General features: G+C 35.1%; 3 protein-coding genes and 1 pseudogene across 3 annotated transcripts; 3 read left to right on the top strand and 1 right to left on the bottom strand.

Moving 5' to 3' along the window:
• The first annotated feature begins 1,987 nt into the window (after positions 1-1,987).
• On the top strand, positions 1,988-3,464 carry LOC140838288 (uncharacterized). Its single transcript, XM_073204465.1, has one exon. It carries the CDS (start codon positions 2,418-2,420, stop codon positions 3,180-3,182), a length of 765 nt encoding a protein of 254 aa, XP_073060566.1. The 5' UTR covers positions 1,988-2,417; the 3' UTR covers positions 3,183-3,464.
• A 4,150-nt stretch (positions 3,465-7,614) lies between these two features.
• On the top strand, positions 7,615-14,056 carry LOC140838287 (plastidic glucose transporter 4). The gene is given in 15 exon segments (XM_073204464.1): positions 7,615-7,900; positions 8,140-8,391; positions 8,957-9,071; positions 9,285-9,352; positions 9,965-10,097; positions 10,179-10,278; positions 10,363-10,475; positions 11,040-11,133; positions 11,264-11,287; positions 11,289-11,418; positions 12,197-12,343; positions 12,425-12,498; positions 13,016-13,104; positions 13,199-13,313; positions 13,635-14,056. Coding segments are annotated over 14 exon segments (1,509 nt in total). The 5' UTR covers positions 7,615-7,900; positions 8,140-8,267; the 3' UTR covers positions 13,818-14,056.
• Positions 14,057-15,124: 1,068 nt separating this feature from the next.
• Positions 15,125-18,433, top strand: LOC140838286 (delta(7)-sterol-C5(6)-desaturase-like; annotated as a pseudogene).
• Positions 18,434-19,733: 1,300 nt separating this feature from the next.
• LOC140837906 (uncharacterized) lies at positions 19,734-20,192 on the bottom strand. Its single transcript, XM_073203984.1, has one exon. The coding sequence runs from the start codon at positions 20,190-20,192 to the stop codon at positions 19,734-19,736; it is 459 nt and encodes a 152-aa protein (XP_073060085.1).
• Between the last annotated feature and the right edge of the window lie 238 nt (positions 20,193-20,430).

The raw sequence follows: 20,430 nt of genomic DNA, 5'->3' as shown, positions 1-20,430 counted from the left end.
TCAAGCTTGTAACTCATATTGAAAATATCACACAATGGCCAACGTGGGCTTCCGGACCGAGAAAAAGAGTAGACTTTTTTTATCGACAGAAAAATATTTATAAACTTTTGAAAAAATGTGAACTTAATTTCATAATTTTTAACATATTTTATGTTGTGATTTAATTCACTTATAGGACTCTATATTCTAAAATATGTCTCAATAAACGCAGTGTGCAACTTATTATAATTTTCCCTCCATATTTAATTTTTTTTATATAATATAAATACAAATTTTATAATATAACAATGTTTTTTGCACACGCGTTGCTCGTATAATGTCTTATAGTAAATTAATTATTGATGGGAAAATGTATGTATATTATTGACAAGAAATGTCACCAACTTCTGAAAAACATTATTTATTTTTATTAGCTTTATATCCTTTTATACACAAAACTTCAAGCTAACTTTATTGGTTTACACAAGAAAAAAGCATCTTTTTTTCTTCTTTATGGCTGGCAATTATTTCATAGTAGTTATCATGAGAGATCAATTCACAATAAGCGTGGGTTAGAGCAATCACTATTTTAAATATTTTAAAAAAATATTTATATTTATTTTTATACTAATTAAATCCATTTGTTTTTTTGAAATTATTTTTAATTAATATTAATTGACTAATGAAAGGCATTAGATTAGTACATGTAAATTAAAGTTTCATGGACCAACGAATTGATGATAAAAGGAGGAGAATATCAATCCACCAAGCGAGACAGCGACGGGAGAAATCAAAAGGCGAGTTCGGTTATGTTTGGATATTGTATTCAATAATTTCACAAATTCTTTTTGAAAAGTGTGTTCTCTAAATAGTTTAATTATTTGCTTGGAAGTTTAGAACGTGGAATTAGATTTTGAATAAATCGTGTAAATGATAATGTGAAAATCATTCGGAAATATGTATTTGTAAAAGAATTTGGAATCGGATGACTCTTGAGAATATTAATATTTTTCAAAAAGATAGACGGATATGATCCAAACTTTTGTATATATATTAAAAAAAACATATTATCTATCAGAAAACATAAATTTCTCGAATTCTCAAACGAAAAACATCGATACAACTTATATTCTACGCGACAATAATACATGTGTGGTTCAGTAAAAAAAAAAATTAACTGACCATACATATATGGTTAAATATTCACTGTTAGATGTGCACTTTTAAGGTCTCATTTTCTCGTGTTTGGTTAAGCTAAGTCCATCAGTAGGCGGGCGACTCAAATGAAACCATGCCAGACAATCTTCTATTTCTAGGTGCAGGTGCATGCACAAACTTTAACTTTCATGATTTCACAAGGTTCTTGATATAATGAGGAACAAATTAATTTTAGACTGTATTTTATTTGGTCTTAATGACTGTTTGGCCGAGTAATTAAGCATTTAGAATACCAGTAAAGAATCAATTTCAGAAGTGGGCTTTTTGACAGATAAGAAGCGAATGGTGACAGAATTATTTTGGTTTGTATTACATCATATGTGTCTCGATTATGTCACGTATTTCTGTCCTAATCCTAAACATATAATTTGTCCAAAACCCATGTCTCCTTCCCTTTCATTTCATCCAATATCAGTACATCCATCGAACATATATAAAATATAAAGATGTCGATTTTTATTATTATTATTATTATTATTTTACCAAACAAATTAAATATTTTATGGACACAACCATGCAGACAAAGGGAATATATGGGTTAACACCGCCATTAAAGTTTAAGTATGTGTAACTGTTACAGGGGAACAAGGTATTAAATAATAGTATGGATATGGATTTCGAAACTATAAATTGTGTAAATATGTTAGCAGAAATTTTGTAAATATGTCGGTATATCGACGTCAAGTCAGTATCACGTCGACGTTACATTAACATTACGTCGAAAAATGACTAAAATTACAAATAAAGTAAATCAAAATTGAAATTTGATAAAATAAAAATCGAAAAAGCAATGAAGTAGATGAATTAGACATTAAACAAATGCTTGATATAGTATGACTCAAACCGATAATTTAAAAAGAGAAACTTTGTGTGGCCTCAAGCTTCCATTACTTCGAGAAAAGCAGGCCCCAAAGACTCCTTTAAACTACTACTTGTAATTCTTTCCCAATCCCTGGAGTACTCCCATTTCATCTCCCCACGTCGCTCAAATCTTCTTCTACACACTGAATTTTTTCAACATTTTTCTAGAAGTTGCCCATTTTTACTCTCAAACGTCTCGTCTTCTTTCTTATTCCGAGAATTATTCAAACTCCCATGCAAACAGTAGTGTGACTGGTTGTGTCTCTTTGGTCCTGAATCTTTGATGCTTTTAAATTTCTGTTTATAAGAAGAAATATAAACCGATCAAGAAAAGAATTGAGCTGTCTTCAAGCCCGATAATGGCGATTGAAGTTTTGCCCGACAGCCCCAGCCTGGGCATGAGTCCTCGGATCTCCTTCTCGCATGATCTTCCCCAGACAGACATCGTACCCATCGAACAATACATTCGATCGGGTTCCTCTTCCAGCATCGACTTTGATTTCTGCGTTTTTCGCGAAAGCTTCGATCAAGAATCGTCCTCCGCCGACGAGCTTTTCTTCGATGGAAAGATCCTCCCGATCGAGATCAAGAAAAGACTAGCCCCACCAAGAACATCCGGCGATCCACCACCTCACCCGCCGGCACCAGCATTTCCTCCTCCGCAACCATTGCCGCCTCCTCAGAAATTCACCAGAAACACAGCTACCCACGAAGCAAGACAGTGCCCAAATCCAGAACCAGACGAGAAGAAATCATCATTCTGGAGTTTCAAGCGCAGCACCAGCTTAAACTGCGGCAGTGGCTACGCGCGGACCCTCTGCCCGCTGCCGATTTTATCACGCAGCAATTCCACAGGCTCAACTGCGAGCTCGAAACGCGCATCACTTTCAAATAACCAGAAGCAGAATTTATTCAAGAACTCCACGTACAGTCCTCTAAAACAATCCCAACTTCCATTTTCCGCTGCTTCAAATACCCACCAGAGGCCGCCATTGAAGAGGACAAATCATTCTTACAACAACGGGATCAAGATCAACCCAGTCTTGAACGTCCCTCACGCAAATCTTTTCGGTTTGGGTTCCATCTTTTCCGGCGGAAAAGACAAGATCAAGAAGAAGCATTAATTAATTAGTAACAACTGCTTAATTTTTACAAAACTGGTGTTAGAGTACTTTAATAAGGAAGTGATAATGGGAATTTGAAGAAAATGTGTTGATGGGGTCGACTGGTTTGCCATGATTTAATCTCTCCCACATGCTTAAAGAAATGGTGGGAAAGCTTTCGAGATTGTGCTGTGTTGCTTTAATTTTTATTTTCTTGTTGTCATGTTCGTTTGAATATTCGCCTCTTTTCCTTTCAGCTTGATTTTTGTGTCAGATATATATTTAAGAATTGGTCTATTTTGACGGGATGAGGCGTCTAATTAAATTTATAAGTTGTTGTTGTCAATGGACAATGGGCTCTCCCACATGACACCAACCGGCTGCAAAACCAAGTTGATTTTGATTGAAACTCCAATCGATCGAATAATGCACATCCTTTTTTCGAAATTGGCAAAAATTTGTGTGAAAATTCTTATGGATTGTATTTTGTGAGACAGATCTTTTATTTAGGTTATCCATTAAAAAGTATTATTAGCACTTTTTATTATGAATATCGTTAGGGTTGACTCATCTCATAGATAAAGATTCGTGAGACCATCTCACAATAAATTTACTCTTCGAAGTAATATTGAAGATAACTAAACATTATTTCATAAAAAATTTCAAGTATTTGTGGGATCCATACGGCAAAATAAGTTAAAATAGTTTTAGAATTGGATTTATTGGGTGTAATAATTGTTTATATTGATATTTCTTAGAAATTAAGCTAAATTTGAATTTAAAAAACACTATTTTTGAATTATAAACTCATATGTTGATTAGTCAAAAATTATTAAATTTGATTATATATGCAATGATGTATAATTTTTTTTTTCTCTAAACTTCACCTATAAATACATATTCATTTTTTGTTTCAAAATCACATAAAAACACAAAATCATCTCATGTATAATCATGTGTGGATGTTAGATAAATGATTTGATGTGAGATTTTTTAAGAAGTGTTTATCCGTGAAATTAATATAATTAGTGCAGAGAAAGTAAGTGTTAAAATGATAGTGTTATGGATGAAATACTATGTATTCTCAATTCTCTAAAAAATAAGTAATCTCATTGAGATGTTTAGAGTAAACGTAGCTAAATTTAGGTGTGAACCACTATAAATATTGGTATCCAACTTATTCGTTGTTGATATTATTTATGATGTTATGTTGCGATGTTACTTGTTTATTTTTCTGATATTCCAACATGTAGAATTATCGAAATGTGGTGCTTGAACTAATGTATGGTTTAAAATATTTGAGTTGTACCACTACCAAAAGCTATAAATTTCGGTAAAACTGCAAATATTTGATCATACAAGTGGTGTCAGAGTTAAATTCGTGTTCAATTGATCAATTAATATTGATTGCAAAGAGTACAATTATTGAGAGAAATATTGTTGCGTGCAATAATTGTCTATATTGGGTAAAGAAATCGAAACGTGGTACTTGAGCTCTTGTACAGTTTAAAATATTTGATATTCATTATCGCCACAAGTTATAACTTTTGGTAAAACTACAAACGTCTGGTCCTACAGAATTGATATGATTCAAGTCACGTAAACACACAACTACCTCATGAAGGGTAATTATATACTACTCCTAGAGTTTTGTTTCCTATTTGTTTTCGCAACAAATGTTCGCGTTATCATATGATCGACCAGATGATAACGCACACATCTCATTTAAAAATACAAAAAAAAAATAACACTCTAATGCTCTAAATGCAATATAGACAAGCAAAGATATATATATAAGTAGGGACAATAATATTTTGTCCACTAGAAATTGCTAGCCCATCTTAATATATTTACAAATATAAATGTATTATGCAACATATAAGACATAAAAAAACCCGCTTATGATAAGGTCTTTTTCCATCCAATAACCATAAAAACAAATTTTATAATCAAATCATTTTCATTCAATTATTTGACGGCCGTATTTAACTCTAGCAACAATTTCAAATTTGCAAAATAAGATTTGAAACATTAAGGTTGCGTTTGGTTCGGGTGATTAGCCTGTATTGATTATTTTATCCTATCTAGTCAGCTGTTTGGTTCGCGTGATTATTAAACCAACTCAATCCCTCCTATGAATGATTAGGTTATATTAGGTAGGTTAAAATAATATCTCCTCACCCCCTAGGATTATTTACCCCACTCTTAATACCTCATATTTTTCCAATTTTACCCTTCTCCTAAATTCAAACTCACCACCACTTCCCGCCACCGACCGCCGCCTCCACGACCGCCGCGGCCGACCACCGACGGACCGCCGACCGCGGCCGAGCACCGGCAGACCGGCGACGAACTGCCGATTGCCGGCCGAACACCGGCGACAGCCGGTTAGCGACGGTTTGAAAAAAATCCGTCGCAAATAGCGACGGTTTTGTTATAAACCGTCGCAAAATGTCAAATTTTTAGTAATTAAAATAATTCAAAACAAGATCGGCGACAGTTTCTCAGGAAAACCGTCGCTATTAGCGACGGTTTTTCAAAATCCGTCGGTAATTTCCGGCAGCCGTCTCCGGCCGACTCACCCACCGATCTTTTCCGGGGGAAGAACAATTTCGTTTGTTCATCAAAAAATTCAAAATTATCCTACACTTAAAAATCTTACCAAACATAATATTATTTTACACCATATATTACAATCCTACCACAATCATTTTCTTTATCATTTACGTACTAATCATTAGTTTATCCTATCCTTCAAACCAAACGCAGCCTAAGAGAAGCACCATTACACCTATATGATTCAATATTCCGGCATGGGTCCTATGACTTATTGATGAATGTCGATCTTGGTAAAAATAAAAAAATTTTGATTTTCTTTATTGTTTTTGGATAAAAAATTACTTTCTTTGTATGTATATATGTTTTGGTTTTTGTAATTATATAATAATTATTATAAAATTGTTTATATATGTGTGTGTGTGTGTGTGTGTGAAGTGGGTTGGGCCTATAATTATTGATTGTCTGGAAAGGTGTTAGGGAATAGTCAGAAAAGTTTGGTTTCTTTTGCTTTAATCTTTGTTGGATTTGGTTGATCAGATTTAGATGCCACGCTATGGTCTACTTCCAGTAACTTTAGCGAGTATTGAATTATGAACGCAAGCTGCTTTAAGCCTTTCAGTATGTCAGCAATTTTGGTTTCTTGTTTTTTCCTCAAAATTCTTTTTTGTTATTGGCAAAAAGCTCCAGTTTTCACATTATCATAAACATGGGGATCGACTTACCTCCAAGTTTGTTATATATATGGATTGATGAAGAATTTTATATTTGTCCTGTTTTTTTCTTCATCACAAAATGATCAAATATGTAATGCTTTTTTATTTGTACTCGATTTTAAATCAAAGCACCTCACTTTGCTCAATTTTCCATGTCCCGTGGATGTTTCTTTCTGCTAGTATTGCTTTTTCTCGATACATTAATAGGCATCCGATCTGCAAGTTGCTGGATTCTTTTTCTCCTTTTGTGGTCGCCAATTTTAAAAGAGAAGTTATCTGAAAAAAAATTCAAACTTCATATATAATTTTATTTATTTATTTTAAAAAATGGGTAGAAGAAATTTTGTAACTCAAAATACAATCTTTTATTTCTCGACGTAACCAAAAATAAAACTCTTCAGTAGCCCTGTGGGCGGCGTCACCGAACCGCTCCACCACAGGTGGCAGTGCCACGGCGGGTCTACGGTTCTCCTTCCTTAAAATGGAGGAGTAATCTGCACCGACTGGGTCAAGTCGTCAGGATAGAGGACCCTTCCGGCCTTTTTGGTGGCGTTGCGAAGCTTGGATTTCCTGGGAACTGAATTTCACCTGCTTCTGTGGGGTCAGCACCGTTCGATTTTGAAGCGTTTGATCCCTATGGAGTTTGTGGGAATATCAACTGTTTCCAGGGCCGTAGTTTTAAAAAAAATCGACCTTGAGCTGACGATCCAATAAATCAAGAAAATTGGTCCAACCAACATTTTTGAATTGTTTATCTTAACTTGGTCTGTGATTACTCCATAATATGTTGATATGGTTTCTTTCAAGATATACAAAAATGTTTATCTTAATTTGGTATGCGATTACTTTTTTTAAGATATAAGTTTGTATGATCATATATGATACAAATATATTTTTGTTATTTAAAAAATATTTTATATAAATATCCCATATATTATGTAATAATATTGTATGAAATTCATTATGTTTTTTGTACTATTTGGCAAATTCTGCAGTTTGCTGCCACATGCAGCACAGCAAGGCACTTATCCATCCATCCATCTGCAACACACAAAATCTATTCCCTCTCTCTCAACTCAGGCTCCCCGACGAGACGTCCACCAAAGCGCAAGTCGCGACCAATTCAATAACTAGCCTTACTGTAAGGATCAAACCCTTGCTCGTATCATTTTTCTCTAACGTGTGCCGTCCAAAAAATATAAAATTTATTTATTACTAATTAAGAGTGTGCGACCGGCTATTTTGAATGTGGGATAAGGATAAGTTTTATTTGAATTTCGAAAATAAATAGGAAAATGAGAGTTTGAAATCTCCACCGATTTCGTTACTATTAAGGATTAAGCAAACAGTCACAGTTGTTTCTTCTTCTCACTTGTCGTTTATCCGCAGGCACGGAGCCCCCGCAGCTCATCCGCCAGGGCACGCTTCTTTGATCGTTCCAACACAACCGCCATCGATTCAAAACTGGTAAGAGTATGGTGCTAATTTGTTGGATTCTGATACGATTTTGTGTATGTTCTGTGGAGTCTGCATTCACCGGTTTTTGGTGGATGAGTTTATTTTCCAGGTAAGTGTGGTTTTACTTTGATTTCGCTATTTAATTACGTTCTGACTCGGATTGAATTAGAGTAGCGTTTTCGGTGTACTTGTTTACTCTTTTTGTTGACTTTCTTAATTGTCATAATTCATAATCAAAGCGTTGACAGGTCAGTTCGTGGAAAATGCAAGCTTCCATTAAATCGGGCTTTGGCCTCCAAAACCGCAGACTTTTTTTGGGAGTGAGTGATTATGGGAAAAAGGACTCGGCGTTCCCTGTAATTGAACTCGACTTCCGATGAGTAAGCGGACTGGTTGCTTTGGATTTAGGATCGGTTCGGCGTCAATGGGAGCGAAAGGAAGTGTTGAATCCATCTTCGGATCATCGACCAAGTTCAGATCAGTCAGGGTTCAAGCTTCTGGTTTGTTTTTTCGTATTACTCTTTAGAATTTCTTTTTACTTTTAATCGCCTGTTGTTTTCATCCATTCGAAAAAATATAGTCAGCGAGGGAATTTGGCACCCTTTTCTGGATGAATTGGAATATTTTCTTTAGTACATGTTCACTCTTCAAGACACATTACGATTCACTTGGTGCGCTGAAATTTGTGATGCGGTGATGGAATGTATTTTGCACGTCTTAGTTGGTTTCACTATGCCTAATGACGTCATTATTAATTCCCAACTGTTGACATTTTATTCTTGAATTTTATGGGGATGAAATTTCGGAGCACTTAAGCTTTGTTAGTCGGCAATTATCAAGTAATCACTATTGTTAAGCTCCATTTTGATAATACATTACCAAATATGTGCTGAGTTTTGATACTATCAATCTATTTTTAATCAGTGTATGTTCTCATTATGTAATTTCAAATATTTCACATATATTTTTTTTACAATGTTGAGTAAAAGTCGAAGCTTATTTTTGTGGACATTTGTTTATGTATTAGATGTATTATTAATTATTTTATATCCTGTCGAGCGACAGAAGGAGATGTTGAGGATGCTGCATCTGCCAAAATCCATGTGAAATCATCTGGATCAGTGCTTCCATATGTCGGCGTTGCTTGCTTGGGAGCCATTCTTTTTGGATACCATTTAGGGTATGCTAATTTTTTGTTTTTGCCTTTTCCTTTTTGTAAATCTGATGTTTAAAAGTACCTGACCTTGAGTTAGAATTTTAAATCAGTATGAATCCACTTCAGTTGTATTCTTATTCTCTTGGTCGTTGGTTGGATGTTGATTGACTTGCTTTTATATTAAATTTCTGAAACTTATGTTTTTATGTACTACCGACATACTCCACTCTTGTTCAGGGTTGTTAATGGAGCTTTAGAGTACCTCGCTAAGGACCTTGGGATTGCTGAGAATGCGGTGTTAAAAGGCAAGTTGTGTTTGATCTAACTCTTAATTTTTAGGTATATTTGCATTGTTTAGGAAATGGACAATTAACTCGAGATGGAATCAAACAGAATCTTGCCCATATATTTGAATTTCAGAAAATCACTTACTACGGGGATAACAGAGCGAAAACAGTGGAGCCTTTAGCCAGTCGTTTGTCCAGTATCCCGTGGCCAATCATCAAGTATTTTTTGGAAGAACTTTGGATAGCAAACAGAACTATTAGAGTATTAGTAAAAACTATTGTCTTTTTTGTTTCCCATGACCTTGGAAGTCTGCCAGCTTGCATTTTTCTGTTCACGTAGCAAGAAGCAAGCACATTTCTTTGTTAAAGAAATGACAGGATTTTCCCCTTCATGTTAATTGTATTCATTGTCCAGGTCTTCTTCCAAATTATCTTTAGGTCGATATAATCTCGCATAGTTTTGACCTGACTGTTGAGGAGACTCCTTTCCTTTCTATCCAATATTTTGGCAAAGTTTTTCTGGAAATGAATGATTTGTATTTATCTTTGGAAGCCATAATAATTTTGTCCCGTGGTTACTATTTTAGTACTTTCGGCATGCCTATTGTTATACCAATGTTTTTTATGTAGGCTGGGTTGTTAGCACTCTTCTAGCCGGTGCCACTGTTGGTTCATTTACTGGGGGTTCGTTGGCTGATAAATTTGGTCGAACAAAGACCTTCCAGTTGGATGCAATCCCACTTACTATTGGAGCATTTCTTTGGTCTGTAGTTGGGATGGAGGATGTTTTGGATTTGATAAAGTTATTATAATAACTGTGCCTAAACTGCCTCCTTATTTACAGTGCCACGGCTCAAAGTATAGAGGCTATGATAATTGGCCGTTTACTAGCTGGAATTGGGATTGGCATATCATCTGCTATTGTCCCACTTTATATATCTGAGGTACATTTGTTTCTCACCTTTTTATACTTTCTGTCTTACTCAAATGCATTTTGTTCTTCATCTTACCTTGGTTTCTGCCACTAGATTTCACCTACTGAAGTTCGTGGCACACTCGGGTCTGTAAACCAATTGTTTATATGTGTTGGAATTCTCGCGGCTTTGGTAGCTGGATTACCTTTGGCAGGGAATCCTTTGTGGTATTTTCTCATTTAAATCCTTGTGTATCGAAGCTGGATGATCACACATATTACTTTCCACAGTTCCACCAGATACATCAAGAATTCTTGAAATGCCTATGGTTGTCTCCATGGGAAATAGTCTTATCTCTTTTTTCCTGAAATGGCCTAAAGAGTTAATAATGATTTGGCAAGTTTTTTGTGAATCAAGTCTGAAACCTACATTAGGTTCGTGTATAACTATCTTATCTTTTCATATTATATTGCTCGTGGGCCTTCAAGTTCAGCTGGTTTTATTTGGTTTTGGGTGAGTGAAAATTGTTTATTATTGGATTGTATAATGTAAGGTAGCTGAAGAAGGATTTGATTTCTTTTCATTGTTATATTATAATATAATGGAGTGTCGGCATAGAGGATGTGAATAATTTTGTCTATATTGAATACAACAAGCCTAAAGATTCTATACAATATCATGATGATTTTGGTCTTCTATCATTTGTTTTTCATGAATTTTTCATTTCATATTTTAGATTGCACTTACATTGCCTGATTATTATCTTACCAAGCATCTGATCAATGCATCAGGTGGAGGACAATGTTTGGTGTGGCGCTTGTTCCATCTATATTATTGGCCCTTGGAATGGCATTTTCTCCTGAAAGTCCACGATGGTTGTACCAGGTTCGAAACTTCATTATTGAAATACTTCAGATCAACACATTTCTTTATTTTTTTTAATTTTAATTTTTGTGTATCTGAATGGTTATTCTTGTTAACTGATGCTTGATGAGGACCTTTTCTTTTTGTACAGCAAGGAAAAATTTCTCAAGCAGAAACAGGCTATTAGGAAGCTATATGGAAAAGAAAGAGTTGCTGAGGTTATGAGTGACTTGGATGCTGCCAGTCAAGGTTCCTCTGAACCAGAAGCTGGATGGTTTGATCTTTTGAGCCGTCGTTACCGAAACGGTATATCTTTTGTTAACAAGTGGTTTCCTGACCCCCACCAGAATTTAAAGATGCATATGTTGATGAACTTGCATTTGCGGGGAAGAAGAAAGTGTAGAGAAAAACTATCCCCCTCTTTATGTTTGACTTTGTTGATTGTTTGTCATGTAAAAATGAAAAGTCAACCCCTCACAAAGAATCCACACATCATCATAAACGGCCACTTGAACTCAACCATAGTAAGTTTAGATATATTTGGACCATAGTTCTTCATAAGTGTGTTTACTTCTTTAGCACCATAAAACGAAGAACAACGGCTGGAAGTGTCAAGACTATTTGCTGGTGAACTAACCGTCTTTCAACTCTGGTTTCGTTGACTCATTGATCTTCTCGTATTCTTCTTTCTCTTGTGGGCTATGACTTACTCTCTTGGGATACATGTATTGTATGTCTGAGTTGGCTGATGGCAACAATTTGAGGGAACTGAGACATATAATTCAACGAATTTAGTGTGGATCCCTACCTTTTTCTGTCTAATATTCCTTCTTTCAACGATACATTAGTTTATGCCCCTTTCTTGTTGTAGGTGGTTTTTGTACTCATCATAGAAAATATATGCATCATAAATGAGGGCTTACAAATTTTGGTTTTATTCTATGTTGTTCGATGCGCTCATAAATATAATTGAACAGTTAATGGGTGACCATAGTTCGGTTTCTTTTTGTCCAATTTCTTGTGAGCTTTTGTTGGAACATATAGTATCTCCTTGAAAGTAATACTTTTTCATGTTCCTCCGCAGTTGTCAGTGTCGGTGCAGCTCTCTTCTTGCTGCAGCAACTTGCTGGGATAAATGCAGTTGTTTATTATTCGACGGCCGTGTTCCGCAGCGCTGGAGTTGCTTCTGATGTTGCTGCTAGTGCTCTGGTTGGAGCGGCAAATGTGTTTGGTTAGTTTTATTTTGGAGGTTTTGGGAGTTTTGTGATTATATTTGCCTAGCTTCCCTCACATGATTCCAATCGTTTGTTAGGCACAACTATTGCATCTTCATTGATGGACAGACAAGGAAGAAAAAGTCTTCTGCTTATAAGCTTTTCTGGAATGGTAAGATACATTTTGGATTCTGATAGGTATTGTTTGTAATGTTTTAACTAAATTTCATGTCTGAGGTCTCAAAGACAAAAAGGATGATGCTTCTTGCGATAGGCTGAAGACATACTTTAATCAAGAGGAATATACTCCACCAAAACATCATTTAGAACAATACCTTATCTTGAAGTACTGGCTTGTCTTGCCACTGAAAATTATTTATGTCTGTTGAATTATCAGCTCTTTAACTGTATTTTTTATTTCCAAGGTAGGACTCGTTTTGACGGAATTTGATCTTATAAAATCAGCAATTTGTAATGTCATGAAGCATCAATGGGACATTTCATTGTATGTCATCGGTCTACATTGTTTTTCATCTTCAGATGAATGCTTAAAGCTTTGGAAAAACATCTTACCTCTTCAAGGGACTTTAAACCTCTGTCTGGCCCACTGTACCTGTTTACTGTGGATTGAATTTTTCATTTATGGTTATTATAATCACTACCGATAACCAATTTGTGTATTTTCGAAGGCCGCTTCTATGCTGCTACTCTTCCTGACCTTCACTTGGAATGCTCTGACATCTTATTCTGGAACACTTGCTGTCCTTGGCACTGTTCTGTAAGTTGTTATATCCCATAGTTCAGGTTCAGTTTCCATCTTTGTAGGATTGTTTCGTCATTAATAGTATCGTATTGTTTGTTCCTTTCTGCAGTTATGTACTGTCCTTTTCTCTTGGTGCTGGTCCGGTACCTGCTCTGCTACTTCCAGAGATCTTTGCCTCTAGGATCAGAGCCAAAGCAGTGGCGTTGTCTTTGGGCATGCATTGGGTAAGAAAATCTATGCAATTTGTCCACCACCAACTTTCTGCACCTCTAGGTTTTTCCCTTGTTACATTCAATATCACTTATTTTCCTGAATAAATTTGTGCACCACTTGAGACGGATATTGAAGAATTTCAGATTTTTCAAGTGTAGTAGGCATTATTTCTGTAACCTAATACCGAGCATTATCTTTATAAATGCTCCCTCCAGAAAAAAAACATATTGAGACTTCAAATATATTTCTTAAGATTTAAAGCAAATTAATTGAATCTGTTTGTGTTATCAACTCGGTTAATATGATGCTTCCTTTGTTTCTCTCTCGCACAGATATCCAATTTTGTGATCGGCCTGTACTTCTTGAGCGTTGTAAATAAGTTCGGAATCAGCACAGTGTACCTGGGATTTGCATCTGTTTGTCTTCTAGCAGTCATGTACATAGCCGGTAATGTTGTGGAAACGAAGGGCCGATCTTTGGAGGAAATCGAGCTTGCTCTGAGCCCGTCTATCTGAGTACTCTATTCATGTATCTTACAGCCTCGTCTGCAGTTATGGGACAGGTTTCATTGATCATAGTCTAATTTCCCCCATGTGGTATCCTTTTCTTGGACGAGGAAGACATATTTGACATCTTCACATGGCTTTCGGACAGTTCAGTGTACATTATTTTATTTTTTGTTTGAACTTGTAGTAATGTCTCTTAACCAATAATGCCCTTATATCTGATAACTTGATATCGGTGATCTGTATAAGCATTCTAGTGAAGAGCCCAACTTGAATAAAAGACACATTATTTAACAGAATTAAAGCTTATTTTTCTAAAAATATGGATATAAATTATAATTTAGATTTAAAATTTCGATAAATAGTTTTTATTATTATTTCAGTATATATTTAAAATCTTTAGAATTTAAAAGATATTATTTATTGTATTATATTATTATTTTATATGATATAAAATTTTTCGGTTCGATCATACGATTAAATCGGTTTGATCGATTGAATTATTTTTTTAAGATAAATCGATTTGGTTTAGAACTGGTGTAATTAACTGAATCATTTTTTTTAAGATCGATCTAGTATCAAAATATTGGTATATAAAATCTAGGGAGTAAAAAAACATGTCCACTATCTATAAAAAGAGAACAGCACGTGCAAATAGAAACAAACGCCCAGGTGATAACCTTTTCCGTACACGTATATTGGAAATTCTGAAACGAAATTAATTTTGTCCTTTTGCATATTTCGTGTGAGGTTTTGTTTATCACTTCATATGCTTTGTGAATATATAAGGGGAAATGATTGCAAAATTTTGGCGACTATAAATTTATGAAAATTTCCTACTTCTGTCAGACATACCATCACGAATATGTGTAGCAAAAAATACTGAATTTTTTATATATCGATATTATCATATCGAAAAATATCGAATTTATGGTATACGAAAGATTTTGGTATGGTACAGTAATAATATCGAATTTTTCTGTACTATATCGGTCTCTAATTTGAAAATTTCAGTATATACCAAACAATACACGAAACTTTTTATTTCTAAAAGAAAATGTTAATTATCTTATTAATAAAAACAAAAAATAGAGATTTGTTGGGGCATAATTCAGAATATAACATATGCATATTGAAATTTTCAAATAAAAAAAATTCCTTTAGAAATCCTCAGCCCAATTTTAAGAATTAAAATTATAATAAAATACTTAAATTTGACTACAAAATCAAATTGAATTCTCCACTTTACTCGTATGACAGCGAGAAACTTAAATCTTACTGAGGGCAAATAGGAGATTAGGCAAGATTATGCTCTGGCAGAAGGTAATTTGCTCTGGCAAAGTAAAACCTGAGAATCTCGCTAGTACAGTGTATTAATCTCTCCATTCCACATAATTTTTCTCATTATCATTAGCGACAAAAAATCCCCGCCGGCGGTCGGGACACGAGACGCCGGCACCGGAACCTAGGTCTAATGGAAGAAGATTACTTGAAGTTGTTCGTGGAGGAAACCTCATGGTACAATGACATCGTATTGGGTTCAATGCTTCCGGAGAAGTGGCGCGCTGCATTACCTCACTTGTACCGAGGGTGGCTACGGAACTACGTTGGAGGCACTTTGCTTTATTTTATCTCTGGGATTTTGTGGTGTTTCTATATCTACTACATTGAAGCGCAATGTTTATGTTCCCAAAGGTACTTTTCTTTTTTTATGTTTCAACTTTACACTGGTTCTAATTTTTTGATGGACCTTTTTTTTTCTCTTTCTTTTTTTGGTTTTCTTAATTTTTTATTTGATTTTGTTTATCTACCTTACCTGAAAATCAAAAGTTTCCATTTTGTAAAGGTTTTTTTTTTTTTAATGTATATATTTTGGGGTATAAAGCTTGTGCCGATTTTGTTCAATAATGGTGATTAATGCGTGTTTCTTGCTTTGTTTTGCTTCTTTTTCTTGAAGAGGCGGATGGGTTGAGGGTGTTTCTTTGTTTAATCTGCTGCCTATGTAGTTCTGTTCAGTCTCACTTTTGCTGCCTAAACTTGGATCTGAATATATCAACTGTCATTTGAAATTCAATTTCTGAATCTTTTCCGCTACACAGTAGTAAACACATGTTCTCGATTGTGATACCTGACATATAATTATTTGGATTTTTTGTTGTTGATTATTTGAAGTAATTTTTGTATCTACTGGATTTCGTTCTCTTACTGGCCTTATCTGTATCATGAATCTTGTTAAACTTTTGAATCAATTATTGAGATGTTGATAAAGCTAACAGGATCATTCTCTGCATTCAAAAAATCTGCTGAGCAAGTTTATCAAGTGACATGAATCGGTTTCTTTATTTTTTGTTGAAACTGTCATTTCCCCAAAAAAATATGTGGGGGGCATGTACTCTATTCCATGGTATTTACTTTGATGAAATATGTGTCCCATGTTCCAGTTGGCTGTCCCAATTTTATCCATAGCTTAAATTTATTATCGAACATAATTTTATGATGGAAAGTTAAGGCTCTTCTCTGCATGTTTTATCTTGGAGCACTGTAATGGCGATTTGCAGGCGTAAGATAAGAGAGTCAGGTTCTTAAGGTTCTCCAAATTACTCTAGTGTTTATCACGTCAATTGATTCCACTTTTTGTGTGCATAGAAAAAAATGAATTTAACTCTCATTCAAAGTTGTTTTATGATTTATTGGCTGTGTAAGATTAGTTGTGAAAGTAGAAATCAAGTGGAAGATCTTATCCAGGTAAACGTGATACACCTTTCACATGTAAATTTTTTTTGAGATTTTATTTGATTTCTTTCTAAGAATCCAGGTTTCACCCTGCAATTACATTAGATGGCTCTCCTCGTGCCTGTTATTTTGAGTTATTTGGAGCCAGGTTCTTAAGGTTCTCTAAATTACTATAATGTCTATCATGTCAATTGTTTCTGCTTTCTTATGTGCATAGCTAAACTTAACTCTCTCATACAAAGTCACGTTTATTGGCTATGTGAGATCACTTGTGAAAAATATAAATCAAGGGGCAGATCTTATCTGGGTCAGCGCGATACACGTTTTGCTTGTAAAATAATTCGAGATTTTGTTTGATGTTTTTCTAGGAATTCATATTTCACCCTGCAATTACATTAGATCGACCCTCGGCTCCACCCAATTTTTGGGAACATATCTTGAGACCAGTATATAAATTCTTGATTTAACTTGGTGTATGGAACGATGTCCATGATAACCTGTTTTTTACAGATTCCATTCCCTCGAAAAAAGCCATGCTTTTGCAGATAAGAGTTGCCATGAAAGCCATGCCATGGTACTGTGCTCTTCCGACAATATCTGAATACATGATTGAACATGGATGGACAAAATGTTATTCGAGGATATGTGATGTTGGGTGGATTCCTTACCTTTGCTATACGACTATCTATCTAGTAATCGTGGAGTTTGGGATTTACTGGATGCACCGGGAATTACACTGACATAAAACCGCTTTATAAGTATCTTCATGCCACTCATCACATTTATAACAAGCAAAATACACTTTCTCCCTTTGCTGGTAAGTTCTTATTTATTTTGTCTTTCATATCTCCTATTAAGTCTTTCAATGAAATAGCCACCCTCGGGTTATGCAAAGATCGTGTGTAATTTATTTTTGGTCTTAGAGAAATTGCATTAGGAATAGACTTTAAGTCTTTGACAACATAAAAACAAATTTAGTTAAATCTATTCAATTTTTTTTTTATATTTGTCACTTCACATTTTCTCGCAAATCTCTGTTGAACATGAGTTATAATGAGGCAAACTTTAGGATTTGTGACCTTTGTTTTCGCCTGGTGTGTTCATAGATTGAAGTTCCTGTATTAAGTAAAGGATCTTAGACATGATTTAAAATGCATTCAGTTTGAGAACTTCGGAGTACATCATCATTATTGAAGACAGCTTTTGAAAAGAGAATTTGCAATGTACGAATGAGTTCAGATTACATTTTCTTGAATCGTTTGATCTAACACACCCTCATTGAATTATGCATAAGAAGCAGCCTCTGTATGTGTCTGCTGATTATATTTTCTTTATGTTTATCCTTGGAAATTAACACTCGTTCATCATTGGATACTTATTCTTTACTTTATTTGGAATAGGTCTGGCTTTTCACCCGCTCGATGGGATATTACAGGCGGTACCTCATGTCATAGCTCTCTTTTTAGTACCAGTGCATTTTACCACACACATAGCACTTTTATTTATCGAGGCCATATGGACTGCAAATATTCACGACTGCATACACGGGAAGCTATGGCCTGTGATGGGCGCAGGGTACCACACAATTCATCACACCACTTATCGCCACAACTACGGCCACTACACAATATGGATGGACTGGATGTTCGGAACTCTTCGTGATCCAATTGAAGATGAGGCCAAGAAAATCTAATATATGCAGTGTTAGTTCTCTATGTACTTGTGTATTTGGTTTGTGCTTCATTCGGTTGTATGACCATGATTGTGCTATATATGTAAATTTTACGCATGGTAGATGTTCAGAATGGAGGGGTTTTGATGTTCTTGTAATAAGTCGCGACACGGTCATCTCTATATTCAATCTCTATCACCTGCAAGTCGCTTTTGATGCATTTTTCCTCATTGAGTTTCGAGTCCATTTTTTCACGACTTTGCGATTTGTGGCAGCTGGCTGATGTGAGCCTATAGTCGGTAGAGCAAAACGTACTAGAAAAAACCTTCCAACGAAAATTATCTGAATCAGCCATTGTTGGATTCCATCTGTTTTTCAGGAATTTAAACCCAAATTGTAGAATTCATGACAATGTTGGATTTGTTTTCGGAGAAATATGCTTAGCTTTGTTTGGACCAAAAAAAAAATTTACTGCAGACATCAAATTACAGGAGAAGATTGGATAAAATTACTTTTAAGCTTAAAAAATATTTAGTCACCTTGTTTAATTGTGTGTGATCAAATGGGCCACAAGCCCAATATATACATATATATATATATATATATATATATATATATATATATATATATATAGTTTTGATATATTGTGAACATTAACATGAATCTCGAATAAAATATATCAAAATTATACATCAAATAAAAGAATATTATTTCATCGATTTTCACAAAAAAATCGGCAGCGAACTAGTTGTACATGTTCACTAAATTTTATTCATACAAACATCACAATCAATTTAGACAGAACATATATAAAATACCAAATATAATTGCGAAAAATAAGACCGAAACTACAAAATAAATAAAAACTACCAAATAATCAAAATATCAAGTATTTTTAATTAAATATTGTTTCATACATTAGTATACAATTTATCATAATCAAATCTCTTGGAGAATTTCTAAAAAGGTCGGCCCTATTTCTTTTACTTTAAAATATTTTTCAAAAGAGCACAATGCCCCCACTCCCTGTCTTCTTCCTTGCTTCATGCTGGTCAAAAAGATATTCTTTGCCCTCTAAATTTTCACTTCTTTTTATTTAGATCCAATTTTAAGTTCAAATTAGCACGGAGTTTGATATTTCTTAAAAATTCAAAAATCATGTTTGAGAATTAATAAAAAAAAAATTCGCCCCAAAGTTAAATTTATTCCACTGATATTAATAAATGTATTTAAATCCAATCAATTCATATTATTTTTTTTGAAAAAAATAAAAATTGTTTATCTACAATCTACATATATAACAGAAATAATCCAATTTTAATTGCAACATTTCTAAGAGTAAAATTGTAAAATACCATTAACAATAACATTTGAATTTCTCCACCAAGCAATTAAATTATGATTGAAATTATGGAGTAGAAGACAGAGACAAAATAGCACGTGTGGTAATACACCAGAGAAGAACAGGACAACAAATTTTAATGTTCGTACAAAATTTTCACTTCACAATACTATTACATTTACTCAGGTATGGCGACAAGCAACGGACGCCACGCTCTCCTCATCAACCGCTGTCGAATCGTCGCCGAAAGCGGACGCAGCGAGCGGTACGCAGCCTCCCTGACGCCGCCATCGGATACGCTGCTCGTTGTCAACAACCTTTCCCGGACATTCTCCGAGGACCTCTCTCCGAAAGCTGGGGGCGACGACACAAACAAATCCTTGAGCTTGTTCCTGGCAGACAACTTCTCCCCTTTCTCCGGCGAGCTCCCTTCATCGCTACTGTCCCTCCGATCAGGAGAGCCCTCATCCGGACACTCCGGGAGCCTTCTCCCACCAGCGCGGCCGAGCAGCATTCGAAGGGTTCTCTTCCTGCGGATGTGTATTACATTTCCTGGGCTGGTGGCTGGGCTTCTAGTAGGGCTACCTGCAACCGCACACTGTGTCGCCAAGAGCTTGAATTTCTGAAAAGTGGCCATGATATATTCTTCCTTCAATCAAGAAAATGATCAGATTGGGAGCTGGAGGGATTCAGAGTGTGGAAAAGCAAGATCTAGACATCTTGTGTGGAAGGGTATATAGGCAGAGTGCTGTGTGTAATTTTCTAGGTTGAAAGAGAAGAGTTGAGGGGGCTGGTTTTAAGTAAGTACGGGAAACCAGCCACTTTTTCGTTTTATCCTCTGTTTCGGTGTTTCCATTCATTTCCTCTGATATTCT

The sequence above is a fragment of the Primulina eburnea genome, chromosome 8, assembly GCF_022965805.1.
Source record: "Primulina eburnea isolate SZY01 chromosome 8, ASM2296580v1, whole genome shotgun sequence".
NCBI classification, from domain to species: Eukaryota; Viridiplantae; Streptophyta; class Magnoliopsida; order Lamiales; family Gesneriaceae; genus Primulina; species Primulina eburnea.
The sequence above is the reverse complement of the archived record's forward strand: the minus strand, read 5'-3'. Positions and strand labels throughout refer to the sequence as shown.